The 13964-nt window shown below is 43.5% G+C and overlaps 3 protein-coding genes across 5 annotated transcripts in view; all 3 read left to right on the top strand.

Annotated features, from left to right (window-relative positions):
* Nucleotides 1-13964, top strand: part of LOC110070647 (uncharacterized) — a 262437-nt gene that overhangs the window by 6915 nt on the left and 241558 nt on the right. The gene's annotated exons all lie outside the window — the stretch shown is intronic.
* The window catches only part of LOC140703803 (uncharacterized), a 276588-nt gene that overhangs the window by 122777 nt on the left and 139847 nt on the right, over nt 1-13964 (top strand). The window lies entirely within an intron of this gene.
* On the top strand, nt 7998-12307 carry LOC144582984 (uncharacterized). The gene has a single exon (XM_078387880.1). It carries the CDS (start codon nt 8058-8060, stop codon nt 9372-9374), a length of 1317 nt encoding a protein of 438 aa, XP_078244006.1. The 5' UTR covers nt 7998-8057; the 3' UTR covers nt 9375-12307.

Genomic DNA, 13964 nt, shown 5'->3' with positions numbered 1-13964 from the left:
ACATCAATGACCTGAAGCCTTATTACAGAGAGACCAGCCATGTGCAGTTTGCAATAAAAGCGGCTGATAAGGAGGAACATGGGTTGCCCTTCGGGGAAGGGAGGGGCCCACAAAAGTTCAATCCACAAGAAGTGCAGATCAGCCCTGCTCTATCCAGTGAACAGCAGAATAGTTGTAGAGCGCTGGTTACAAAACCTCAAGAAGTGTTCTCAAACAAACCTGGTGTTGACAAGGGAATGCTACCCAGGACTGACCCGGGGAATGCTTCTCAGTCTGTAACACCATATAGAGTAAGGTTATTACTTCGACAATATTCGCAGAACGCTAGACGAAGTGCGAAACGATCAAACTATTGTACACTCATCTAGCGCTTGGTTAGCCCCTGTAGTTTTAGTAGACAAGCCGGATGGCAGTGTCAGGTTCAGTGTGTACTATAGCAAGTTATATTCAGTGGCTAAACCTGATGCTTATCCTAGGCCTAGGCTTGATGACCTAAGTAAGATGATTGGAGGTTGCAGAGTCATATCCTTTTTAGGTCTAACCATAGAGTGTTGGCAAGGAAGAAGTGATCCTAAGGCCCAAGAGAAAATTGCGTTTGGTAGTCCATTTGGCCTGTTTGAGCTCCGGGTCCTCAGTTTTGGCCTGAGAAACTCACCAGCAACATTTCAAAGGCTCATGGACCATACTCTGAAAGGGCTTAGTGGTTTCACGGTAGCTTATATCAATGACATAGGGGTCTTTAGCAACACCTGGCAAGATCACCTGCATCATCTAGAGTTAGTGCTACAAAGATTGAAGGATGCTGGCTTAACCGTTAAAGCTAGTAAGTGTCAGCTAGGTAACTCAGAGATGAAGTACCTAGGTCACATAGTGGGAGGAGGCCTAATCAAACCTTTAGAGGCCAAGGTAGAAGCAATCCTGAATTGGCCCAGACCTACCACTAAAAAGAAAGTGAGGTCCTTTCTAGGTCTGGCAGGGTATTACAGAAGGTTTATACCCGGTTTCAGTGAGATTGCTGCACCTTTATCAGACCTGACAAAGAAGCAGAGCAGCAACAGCGTTTCCTGGTCGGAAGAGTGCGAGATGGCGTTTGGACGGCTGAAAGATGCTCTAACCAACCATCCAGTGCTGCATGCTCCTGACTTCAACAGAGAGTTCATCATCTACACAGATGCATCTAATGCCGGTGTGGGAGCGGTACTGTGCCAACAGGATGACAGCGGAGACCAACATCCAGTGGCGTACCTGAGCAAGAAGTTGCTTCCCAGGGTGAAGAATCTTTCTACCATCGAGAAAGAGCGTTTGGCGATCATCTTCGCGATCCGGAAGCTGAAGGCTTACGTCTGGGGTCGACATTTTACCTTGTGCACTGATCACTCACCTCTATCGTGGTTGCGGACTATGAAATCACAGAACAGTAAACTGATGAGGTGGGTGCTTCTTTTGCAGGACTATGATTTCGAGGTTAAGGTGGTCAGAGGGACTATAAACTGTGTGGCTGACGCCTTATCCAGAAGACCGGAAGACGACATCTAAAGGACTTATGGACTCTGTGTATGGTGTATGGCAATGTAAAGTGTTTGGAAAGTTATGTATTGTGTTATAATAAATGTTTTGCATTGCATGTTTTTATTTACCTGTGTGGAGGAAGTGTAAGTATATTTGTAGTTGTGTTAAACTGTGATGATAAATGATGTTTGTTGCAGTTGTTTTGGGGAAAAAGCACCTTAGCTTTCCCCCACAAAACAACTTATTAAAGGGGGAAGGTATGTGACGTGTGCCATGACGTCACCTGCCTGTCTTGGCTAAGGCTGGAGTTTCCTGGCCTATGGCAGGGCAGGAGGTGGGTCTTAAAGGGGTGGAGTTTGTGTATATAAGGGGGGGTGTGCAAAGAGAGAAAAGGTTGTTGGGGAATTAGTGGGAGAGAGAGGGTTAGATATAGGTTAGGTAATAAAGTAACTGTGTGTTAAGTAACTAAGAACTGTGCAGGGTGAAGGTCTGAGCATTATAGTTTGATAAGTGATTCTTTTATGCAGTGATTTCCTTTTTAAGTCTGTATTCAATAAATCATTATTTTTATTTTAAAATCCATACATAGTCTGAAGTGTCAGGTTTATGTGTGGTTGGTGGCAGCGAAGAAGTACTCTGTGTGTGTGTGTGAAGGATCGTGACCTGTCATCTCTTGTGGTGACGTAGGAGGAGGTGGCAGTCGCGACAACCATCTTGAAAGGAAATGTTTTTGATTTGCTTCATCTGCAAAGCCTCCAGGCTGATCTTTTTCTTTTCTCCTAGGAAAGGGCAAGACTGAATTCTCTTTGCTGTTTTTGGGAACAAAAACAAAAAACCAAACCACAGATCCCTCCAACATTTGCAAGGTAAGTGAAATTTCAAGAGGTGGCTTAAGTAGCCTTGCCAGACAGACTCTCCTCCCAGTTTCCCTGGCCCAGCAGGGATTTGAATCCAGATTTCCTGGTTTCCAATCTGGTACTCCATCCATGACACCACACTTGTGCAAAGTGGTGGTTTTTGAGGGTATGGTTTTCTTTGTATTTTAATTAGGTGTATTTTTTCTTTCAAAAAAATCTCAGTCCTGCTCATCCCAAACTCCATGCTCACCAAGGGCAGATCCTCTAGATAAGAGGCAAAACTTGGTCATCCTTATTTGTGGTGTGGGGGTTCCCCTTCAAGCCTGCCTTCTTGTTCCCCCGGAACAGACAAGCCAGCCTCAGTAATTGTGCTTTCCACCTTCCACCTGTACTTTGGACTCTGATGATAATTAATTAACAGCTAACATCATTTCTGTTCCCACCTTCTCCTTCAATGGAAGGATAAAAGGTACAATAGACTGAGGCTGAACCCAAAGAAGAAGGGGTTCCTCCAACTGGGTGCCCTGATGTCTGTGGTTTGCGTAGTTTCCAATGCACGCTGGGCCTCCTTCTGGTCCCAGTGCTGCCAGTGGATAACCAGATGGCACCCGTGGTCCAATCCACCTCCCTCCCTCTTAGATGGCTTGTGCAGCTGGGCCCCTGCCTGGATGCCCTGTCACTCCCTGGATTGCTTCATGCACAGAGAGTCTCAAGAATAGACTACAGTAATTCTCTTTATGTGGGACTTCCCTTGAGGCTGACATGTGCTATCCACCAGTCCTCCCGCACTGTGACCATTTTGTTATGGACCAAGCCTGCTATCCAATATTTTAGCTCCAGCAAGAGGTCAGACAAGATGCCATAAGCTGAACCAAAGTCCATTTTTTGAGTATGCATTGCAAACTCATCTGGGATTTCCCTTAAAGGAAGAGAAGACCCTGAAAATAGTGTACAGAAACTATATACCATAACAAAGTCTTAAAGTTCTACAAACTCAAAACATGTGGAAAAAAAAATAAATGGGTCCCCTATAGATATTTGGGGTTTCCCACCTCCCCTTGATGACCTTTTAGAAAGCACCACACTGTATGGAAGAAGGGTAAAGGTAAAGGTTCCTCTTGACAATTTTTGTCCAGTCGTGTTCGACTCTAGGAGGCGGTGCTCATCCCCATTTCCCAGCCATAGAGCCAGCGTTTTGTCCGAAGACAATCTTCCGTGGTCACATGGCCAGTGCGACTTAGACACGGAACACTGTTACTTTCCCACCACGGTGGTTCCTATTTATCTACTCGCATTTGCATGTTTTCGAACCGCTAGGTTGGCGGGAGGTGGGACAAGCGACGGGCGCTCACTCCGTCGTGTGGATTCGATCTTACGACTGCTTGGTCTTCTGACCCTGCAGCACAGGCTTCTGCCGTTTAGCCCGAACCGCCACCACGTCCCTTGTATGGAAGAAAGTGTATCCCAATTTCCTTATCTTATTAATATGTATCTGTTACTAAACAGGGTCCAGATGTATGGACTTTAGCCTCCGGCTCTGTGCTGAGTTTTATGTTTTGAGTATTTTGAAGTGCTCCAACACTGGAGGCATTCAAGAAAAACTTTGATCGTCACCTGGCTGTATTCCTGCGCTGAGCAGGGGATCGGACTTGATGGCCTTTTGGCCCCTTCCAACTGCACTTTTCCATGATTCTGTGATTCTATCTGTGTTTGGCCTCTGGGTGGCATTCCTAAATGGGCCATCTGCTAGTTGAAAGGTGAGGGGGTGGAAGGAGTGAAATATAGGCCTCTGATTTAATACAAAAGTCAAGAGAAGTAATGTTGCTAAGATCATAATATGTAGAATAAATTTTTTTACTCCAAAACCAGAAAAAAACTAATTTTGAACATATCCAGGTATCACTCCGCCCTTTTTAAACTCTGACAATAGAAATAATGTTGAATTTAAATCTGCTCATTTTTGTTTAGACTTTCCTGGGCTTGGAGTTGTACAAAAACCAACACCCAGAGGCAAAAGTCTAGAACGTAGCACTTACAAATAATCCCAAAATAGTAAGAACCACCATTCCAATTACAACGTATAGTAGGGTGGAGAAATCCAGCATCCATGAAGTTATCCAAGACCAATTCCATGAACCTGAATTCAGATCTTCATAAGTTCTATCCCGATAATCACGATACCTACCAACCAAGTCTGCTGACAGACAAACAAACCTTTATTGGTACGAAAGAGAAAAAACAAATAACCAAACTGGATTATTAAGTGTCCCACTCATACAAAGTGCTGGAGGGAAGAAAGCAGAATACCGATCCCCCAAAACATTTAATTTAAAGTAGACTTTGCTTTCTCGCAATTGAGTTGAGGAAATCTGCGATCCTTTCCAGAATCTCAGCCAGGCTATCATTTCCCAAGAGGAAAATCCAGTCTCTGGACAAAGCATCGATTAGGGAACACAGTTTGGTAGCCCTAGCACTTTATTTAAGAATTGAGATTGTTCAATTGTTCATGGCATTTAACCAGATTGGGATGCCATACGATATTTGTGGGATAATTTAGGATTTAAAAACCTGTAAAGCCGTGGAACGTAACAATTGCCATCATTATAATATAAACGAAGTATTGCCTGACCAGTGAACCTCGCTACATTTATAACCATTTTGCGATTGGGAGACCAGGAATGTTTGTAATAGAACAGGATGCCTAGGTAGTTATGATCTTTCACCTCTTCGATTTTGTGCCCATTCACATTCCATTGAAATTGCTTCCACGACTTTGAGAAAACCAAAGTTCATTATAACTTAGTTGCATTTTGTTTTTGTCCAGGTATTCCACAGTTCTGTTAATTAAACATTTCAGATAAGTATGTGAGATAACAACATCGTCGGCATAAAGCAATAACTGGACACCATGCATCCCCAATTTTGGTGGATGACCCTCCACACTGGCTAGAAAGGGGGCTGGGTCATTCATAAATAGGTTGAATAAGGAGGGAGCAAGAATGAAGCCTTGCTTCACTCCCTTGGTGGTTGGAAATTGATTAGATAACTCACCTTTCCAAGAGGCACGGACTGAGCATGTCGTGACAAGAGTATAAAATTCTTATGAGGGAACAGTCTTTTATCTATGCCCTTATTTTCATGTTTTTCACAGAGAATCTCTGCGAAATCTCTACTGAACCAAATCGAAAGCTGCCTTTCAGTCAAGGAGAGCCACATACAATTTAGAATTTTCATGTTTAACTGTTTTGTTAATAAGATACGAAAGTATGAAGCAGTTATCTACTGTGGCCTTACCTTTCCTGAAACAAGCTTGCTCAGGGGCAGGCAATGCTTGATTATTGATCCAGGAATTAAGTTTAATTACTAGCTGTTTTGCATAGAGTTTCCTAATTACTGATAATTACTGGAGTTTTCTGGGAGGTGAGGGTCCCCTTTTTTAATAAATAGGGGCAAGATTTGCAGTGGTCAGACTTTTTGGCAAGATCACAGTATTGACTATAGCTGTGAAAAGGGAAGCCCACCAGTCCGGGTCGCATTTCAGTAAGTCCGGTGGGATGGCATCGGGGGCCGGCTGCTTTTCCAGCTTGTAATTGAGTGATCAGATCTTTAGTCTCTTCTATGGTTAGTAGTGGCCAAACAGGAGGATCAGAAAGAACATGGAGTGCAGAAGTTTTTAACAGCTCTATCTTTTGGTTGTTGTGGTTTTCTCGGGATCTTCTGCCGGGTTCTGAGGGTTGTCCTTCCTGATGTTTCACCAATCTCTGTGGCCGGCATCTTCAGAGGACTGGAGTAGGAACTCTGTCCAGGCTCTGTTGCTGTTTCAAATTGAAAGAGCCATCAAACCAAGAAAACACCAAACTGAAGAGGAAAAAGAGCCACCCACAAATAAATATTTCTGCCATACATAAAAGGTGTCACGGACCGCAAAGGGAAACTTTTGAAAAAACACAACCTCCAAACACTATTCAGACCCACCACAAAAATACAACAAATGTTACGGTCAGCAAAGGACAAAAGGGACCCCCTCACCACTGCAGGAGTATACCAGAGACCTTGCAGTTGTGGACAAGTATATATTGGAACCACAAAACGGAGCACTCACACCAGAATCAAAGAGCATGAGAGACACTGCAGACTAAAACAACTGGAAAAATCTGCAGTAGCCAAACATGCTGTAAAACAAGCTGGACATGAAATTGTATTTCAAAATACTGAAGTACTGGACAACACCAGCAATCTGTATGTTAGACTGCACAGGGAAGCCATTGAAATCCATAAACATCAATAGAATTTCAACAAAAAGGGAGAAGGCCCAAAACTGAACACAGCCTGGCGCCCAATACTGAAAAATACAGCTTGCAAAAGATCAATAAACTCTACCCCCCATCACAACAAAAACATGATCTTCTGAAAAAAGACAAAAGCTGTTCCCACAGCTATAAATACTCAACTATCCAAAAAACAGCAACAGAGCCTGGACAGAGTTCCTACTCCAGTCTTCTGAAGATGCTGGCCACAGAGACTGGCAAAACATCAGGAAAAAGTTCCTTCAAAACATGGTCCTAACACTTGTCCCTTGATAGCAGATTTTAGAACCTGCTAAAACATCATGGTCCCATACTAGTCCTTTTGAGGCATCTTGGTAAATATAACATTTCTGATTTATATATCCACACAGGCCGCCATGATGCAGGCGCATCTTATAAGTGACTAACTTTTGTTGCAAAAACCATATTCTTCAGGGAAACCTTGTTCTTGTTTATTCGTTAAGACGTGTCCGACCGTAACTCCATGGACCAGAGCACGCCAGGCCCTCCTTTATTCCCCTACCTCCCAGAGTTGGGTCAAATTCATGCTGGTATCTTCGATGACACTGTCCAACCATCTCACAATAGCCTTTAATTTTGCTTGTATGTCTATAGTAATGTGGGACATGGTGGCGCTGTGGGTTAAGCCGCAGAAGCCTCTATGCTGCAGGATCAGAAGGCCAGCAGTCGTAAGATCAAATCCATAAGATGGAGTGACCTCCTGTTGCCTGTCCCAGCTCCTGCCAACCTAGCAGTTAGAAAGCATGCAAATGCGTGTAGAAAAATAGGTACTATTTCAGTGCGAAGGGTTCCATGTCTAAGTCACACTGGCCATGTGACCATGGAAAATGTCTACGGACAAACGCCGGCTCTACAGCTAGGAAATGGGGATGAGCACCGGCCCCTAGAGTCAGACACAACTGGACTAAATATTAAGGGGAACCTTTACCTTATATCCATAGTGACATTCTCCCAGATATCTTTGGCTCCTCGACTGTTATACATAAATTCTGTCAATGTTTGAAGGTCTTCATGGTTTTCTGCTACCTCTACTGCTGGAAAAAGGCTCCTTCCCATTTGAGTCCCTGTTGACCATTTCCAGGCCTCTAGAGAAGACCTCCTGGTGACATCTGTGGCTTGGGTTGAATAACTTGTATCTGATTTAATTCATTATTCAAGAAGGGCCGTTTAGGCAGCAGAATGTTCTAGCTCTGCAGTTCTAAGATTCTGTTACCTCAGTACCTATTTCGCTGACAATCTCTGCTTCCTATCCTGTTTTCAGACATTCCTGATGATTCTTCCCTCCCCTTTTTTTGCCTGTCTTTCCTTCCTCCTCTGTAACTCAGTTGGAGACCAAACACATTAGATTTTGGAAGTAGTTGTGATGAAAACGAGAAGAAGAATTGCCCAGCAACATCTGGGGCAACCTGGGCAAGAACTCATAATCAAGCAAGAAAACAGGGCATTGAAAATCGGAGAGGCCACGCATGGACTTTACATAAAAGGACTGATGCAGGGGAGAAAACATGTAAATGCATGTCACATCAGTAGACATCAAAGAACACTTGAAGGGGAGAAAGGTGGAAAGAGTTTCAGTCAGAACAAGAGCCTCCATATAAACAAAAGAACTCACACTGGGGAGAAACCATATAAATGCATAGAATGTGGAAAGAGCTTTAGTCACAGCAGTGTCCTTAGATTACATCAAAGAACTCACACTGGGGAGAAACCACATAAATGCATAGAATGTGGAAAGAGCTTTAGTAGGAGTGGGTCCCTTAGATTACATCAAAGAACTCACACTGGGGAAAAACCACATAAATGCATGGAATGTGGAAAGAGCTTTAGTCAGAGTAGTCACCTTAGGTCACATGAAAGTACTCACACTGGGGAGAAACCACATAAATGCATGGAATGTGGAAAAAGCTTTAGCCAGAGTAGTCGCCTTAGGTCACATCAAAGAACTCACACTGGGGAGAAACCACATAAATGCATGGAATGTGGAAAGAGCTTTAGTAGGAGTGATGTTCTTAGTTCACATCAAAGAACTCACACTGGGGAGAAACCACATAAATGCATGGAATGTGGAAAGAGCTTTAGTCACAGCAGTGTCCTTAGATTACATCAAAGAACTCACACTGGGGAGAAACCACATAAATGCATGGAATGTGGAAAGAGCTTTATTAGGAGTGATGTTCTTAGTTCACATCAAAGAACTCACACTGGGGAGAAACCACATAAATGCATGGAATGTGGAAAGAGCTTTAGTCACAGCAGTGTCCTTAGATTACATCAAAGAACTCACACTGGGGAGAAACCACATAAATGCAAGGAATGTGGAAAGAGCTTTAGTCAGAGTAGTAACCTTAGGTTACATCAAAGGACTCACACTGGGGAGAAAGCACATAAATGCATGGAATGTGGAAAGAGCTTTATTAGGAGTGATGTTCTTAGTTCACATCAAAGAACTCACACTGGGGAGAAACCACATAAATGCATGGAATGTGGAAAGAGCTTTAGTCACAGCAGTGTCCTTAGGTCACATCAAAGAACTCACACTGGGGAGAAACCACATAAATGCATGGAATGTGGAAAGGGCTTCAGTTACAGTGGTGGCCTTAGGTCACATCAAAGAACTCACACTGGGGAGAAGCCTTATAAATGCATGGAAAGTGGAAGGAGCTTTATTCAGAGGTCCTGATAAGTTAAGAAGGCATAAGGAGCTCATTCAGTTTTTTGCTGGTTTCTCCTGAAATGAAGAAACAACCAGATTCTGACGTAATGCAAAACAGAGAGAAAAGAGGAAAAAATGGAGTGCAGTTTGAATCACCACTTGTGATGTATTTTACTTCTATTGTTACTTAACAGTGAGATACCACAAAATAGATGTGGAAACGTATGCTAAATACTGAGAATAGGCATATATTGTGAAATGAAATTGTTACAAAATTCATGTAAAAAGAGAAAAGGATGGATGTTCTAAGGCTAAGTGATGAAATAAAAGCAAGTAGTGAAGACAGAAAAGCTGTCATTTTCAAAATAAGAGTTTACCCTCATAAATAAGAATAGTAATTGAGTTTTAAAGAGTGTACCAATGAGTGCACTTCAAGCACTCCTGGATGAAAGAGTGCACTTCAAGCACTCCTGGATGAAACAGATACCCTGGATCCATTCCAGTCGGGTTTCAGGCCGCATCACGGTACAGAGACAGCATTGGTCGCCCTGTATGATGACCTGTTGAGGGAGGCTGACAGGGGTAAAGTGTCTCTGTTGGTCCTCCTCGACATCTCGGCGGCCTTTGATACCGTTGACCACTGTATCCTCCTGGGGAGGCTCTCCGAGCTGGGAATTGGTGGCTTGGCACTAGCCTGGCTCCATTCCTTCTTGGAGGACCGTCCCCAGAGAATCCAGCTTGGGGAGAGTGTCTCGGCCCCGTGGAGCTCCAATTGTGGGGTTCCGCAGGGGTCGATAATCTCTCCAATGCTGTTCAACATCTATATGATGCCGCTAGCTGGTGTCATCAGGGGGTGTGGAGCGTCGTGTCACCAGTACTGTATGCTGATGACACCCAGCTCTACATCTCCTTTTTACCAACTGCAGGTGATGCTGTCCTGTCCCTTCAGCGCTGCCTGGAAACCGTACTGGAATGGATGCAGGAGAACGGCCTGAGGCTGAAGTCGTACAAGACAGAAGTTCTGAGGGTAGGGGCCCCCGTGGCAGGGGGCTTGGGTAGCTCTCATTTGGGGGGGCGGCCCTGGCGACCCGACGATCACCATGGAAACGCAGGTGGCGTCGGCTGTCCGTTCTGCCTTTTTTCATCTTTGGCGGATCGCCGGACTGCGGCCCTATCTCGACACGGAGGCGCTTACTACCTTAGTGCACCCACTCGTAATCTCAAGATTAGACCACTGCAACGCGCTCTACGTGGGGCTGCCTTTGAGGTTGACGCAGAAACTTCAGATGGTGCAGAATGCAGCGGCCAGGCTCCTTACTGGAGGGAGAAAATTCCATCACATTTCTCCTATCCTGGCCAGAATACACTGGCTGCCCATTCATTTCCGCATCGACTTAAAAGTTCTAATGCTCACTTATAAGGCCCTAAACGGTTTGTGGCCTCGATACTTGGCAGAACGCCTGCTCCCACCAAGATCTACCCGGATCACCCGCGCGAGCCAGGAGGTGAGGCTGAGGAGCCTGACGCCGAGGGAGGCCCGATGGGAAACAATCTCCCTCCTGTGATTCACGCGGCCCCTACGCTGGGTACATTTATCCTCCCCAGGAGGATCCTCCCCAGGAGGATACAGTGGTCAATGGTATCAAAGGCCGCCGAGATGTCGAGGAGGATCAACAGAGACACTTTACCCCATCAGCCTCCCTCAACAGGTCTTCATACAGGGCAACCAATGCTGTCTCTGTACCGTGATGCGGCCTGAAACCCGACTGGAATGGATCCAGGGCATCTGTTTCATCCAGGAGTGCTTGAAGTGCACTCTTTCATCCAGGAGTGCTTGAAGTGCACTCATTGGTACACTCTTTAAAACTCAATTAAAAACATGGCTCTACACCCAGGCCTTCCCTCCTGCCAGCATTTAATTTGACTTAATTTTCTTCCTTTTCTCTATCATTTATTATGTTTATGGATTTTTATTTTAATTGTATATCCTTGCTGTTAGCTGCCCAGAGTGGTATGATATACCAGATGGGCGGGATATAAATCAAATCAAATAAATAAATAAATAAATAAATAAATAAATAAATATTCCATATTATTTATGAAGAACTAGCTGTTTCTATGCTATTGCATTGAGAGTATACTGCTTTGTAATGGCAGGTATTGTTGGTTTTTGGTTTTTCAAGATCTGCTCTCTTTGGGCCCTGGACTGCACTGGGTTGGAGGTGATGAAATCCTTTGATCCTTAACATCTGAGCTTCTTGGAGGCTGGGAATCCCAAGCCTTTGGAAGATTTGGTTTTGCTGATGCAGAACCAAGGGAATATAAATATTGGAAAAAATTTCACACAAAGTGTTATTAGGAAGGGAGAACCATAGATTTTTATTTTCATGGAGTACAACAGACTGTGGAATTGATGCCGTGTGAAAGTTGTTTGAAGAGCGGAAAAATAACCTTGAGCGAGTGACAGCCAGCAATGGATTTTACACACAGCTGAGTGAGGAAAAAATTTTCTGTTTTTTAAACAACACACTTAGAACCAAGTAGTGCTTTTTAACTTTCTATATATTTTAAAAGTTTAAATACTTTTGCATGTCTTTCATTGAAAATGATAAGGGTTTTTGCTGTTTATCATTGAATTCTCTGGAAGTTTGAAGTGTTCTGAAGATTTATTCTGTCTTTGTAGATTATGATCTCCAATGTTTTAATGCGTTTGTGTTTTAGATTCAAACACTCCTTAAATTTTTGTTATTATCTAAATTTAAATACTGTACCTGTTTCTTTTTACAAGGTGAAAGGATGTATTTTAAGTTTCTGCATAACTGTATTACGTTTCGATTTGAATATCTGTACCGACAGTTTTTTCCTCACGCCTGTAAGACTGCCTTCAATATTCTTTTTTGAATTTTGTATAGTTAAGTATGGAATCTAGAAATGATGTAAATAAATGAACTTGTACAGAATTAACAAGTTTTAGAATTGCTTGGCATCACTGCAACAATGAAAATACTTCTTATGAGACACCAGATGAGCTTCGAACACCTTGTCACTGGCTGTCTATGTGATGGAGAAAGAAGGGCCGAACCCATCCTGTCTGGAGTGCAGTCGTTTCCTGAGAAGAGGCAGGAGAAGCCCATGGAGCCCCAGAAACAGAACATGTGACCATTCTGAGAAGTGACACCTTCATGGGGAGAATGGAAAGATAGATGAGGAGGGTTACAGAAAAAACCTTGATGATACAGAGATACCTCCGAGTGAAGAATCAAAGATTGAGACCAATGAAGGGATGGGAGAGTCTGGAAATACAGATCCTGGGGGTTAGGGAAGTACAAGGCCCATAAGAGGAAAGGAAGGATTCACTGGGTAAAGAAACTTTGGTGCAGGAGAAAAAGAAAGGAATAAGACAGGAGGAGGGAAGAGAAATATATCTTGGGGAACAATCAAGAAAGGAGACAGCAGAGGCTGGAGAGGTAGAAGGGGAAAAGAAGGAGAGGATATTACTACAAGGCTGGGGGTAGATATGAATGGAGAAACCCTGGACCAAACAGTGGGATAACTTGATGGTACCTCAGGAGAGGCAGAAAGGAGTCAGTGAGAAGTAAGACCGGAGAAGCCCTCATATTGGGAGAGAAAGAAGTTAGGAAGTGGAGGAGAAAGATCAGGGAGGAGAGAGGCACACTATCTGAAGAGAGAAAGGGAGAGATGGACCAGCTTCTCAGAGAGGGCTTTTGGCAGGATCCCCGTCTGTCAGTTGTCTTTCTTGGAGCCCACAGGAGAAACTCCACATCTCTAGATGCCTGAGAATACTGACTCACACAGTCGGTAGATATGAAAGATGCCATACAGGGGAGATGTGACAGAAATACACAGAATGTAGGAGTATCTTTAATATAACCACTCATCTTTCTATTAATCCAAGATTTCATACAAAGGGGCAACCTTTGAAATGCACAGAATATGGGAACAGCTTCAGTCTGAGCCAAAACTTAAGGATACATCAAAAAAACTACATGGGAATAATTTTATAAGTCTGTGGTTTGTGGAAAGATTTTGAGTGATAGTGGAGCACATATGAAATGTTGAATAGCGCAGGGGTGGGGAAAATTCCCCCCGTATCACCCGCCTGCCATGGGAGTAAGATTTGAGAAGATCCCAAGGAAACAATAGACAAACTCCATGGTTCCTTACATGGGTAAGAGTTGATCAAATAAGCAAGAGAAGCACCCGTTAGTTAGGGCAGATAACAACATGGCTCAAAAATCAAAGTGTGAAGTCTGGATCCCCACTTTTATATGTTTTTACTATTTCCATCAATATGCTGGAGCTTGCTAATACATTTCTGCTAGATTTATTTCTTTGTTTGAAATATTTTCTCCTTAGAGAGGACACAAGGGTGGTTCATATTTAAAGCTCTCAAGGGTAACTATACATATATTGGAGGTCATTTGGTCATGGTGACCAGCCCAAGCCAACAATCTAGCTGCTGCATTTTAGACCCACTGAAGTTCCTTGTCATTGTGCGTTGAAAACATGATAAAGACTTGTGAACTATGCTCCATTCAGTATCCCACCTTTACAAGTTTGGGTGTGCATGTCTGAAATAGATAAACACTTGATAGC

Source organism: Pogona vitticeps, chromosome 2, assembly GCF_051106095.1.
Source record: "Pogona vitticeps strain Pit_001003342236 chromosome 2, PviZW2.1, whole genome shotgun sequence".
NCBI lineage: Eukaryota > Metazoa > Chordata > Lepidosauria > Squamata > Agamidae > Pogona > Pogona vitticeps.
The sequence above is the reverse complement of the archived record's forward strand: the minus strand, read 5'-3'. Positions and strand labels throughout refer to the sequence as shown.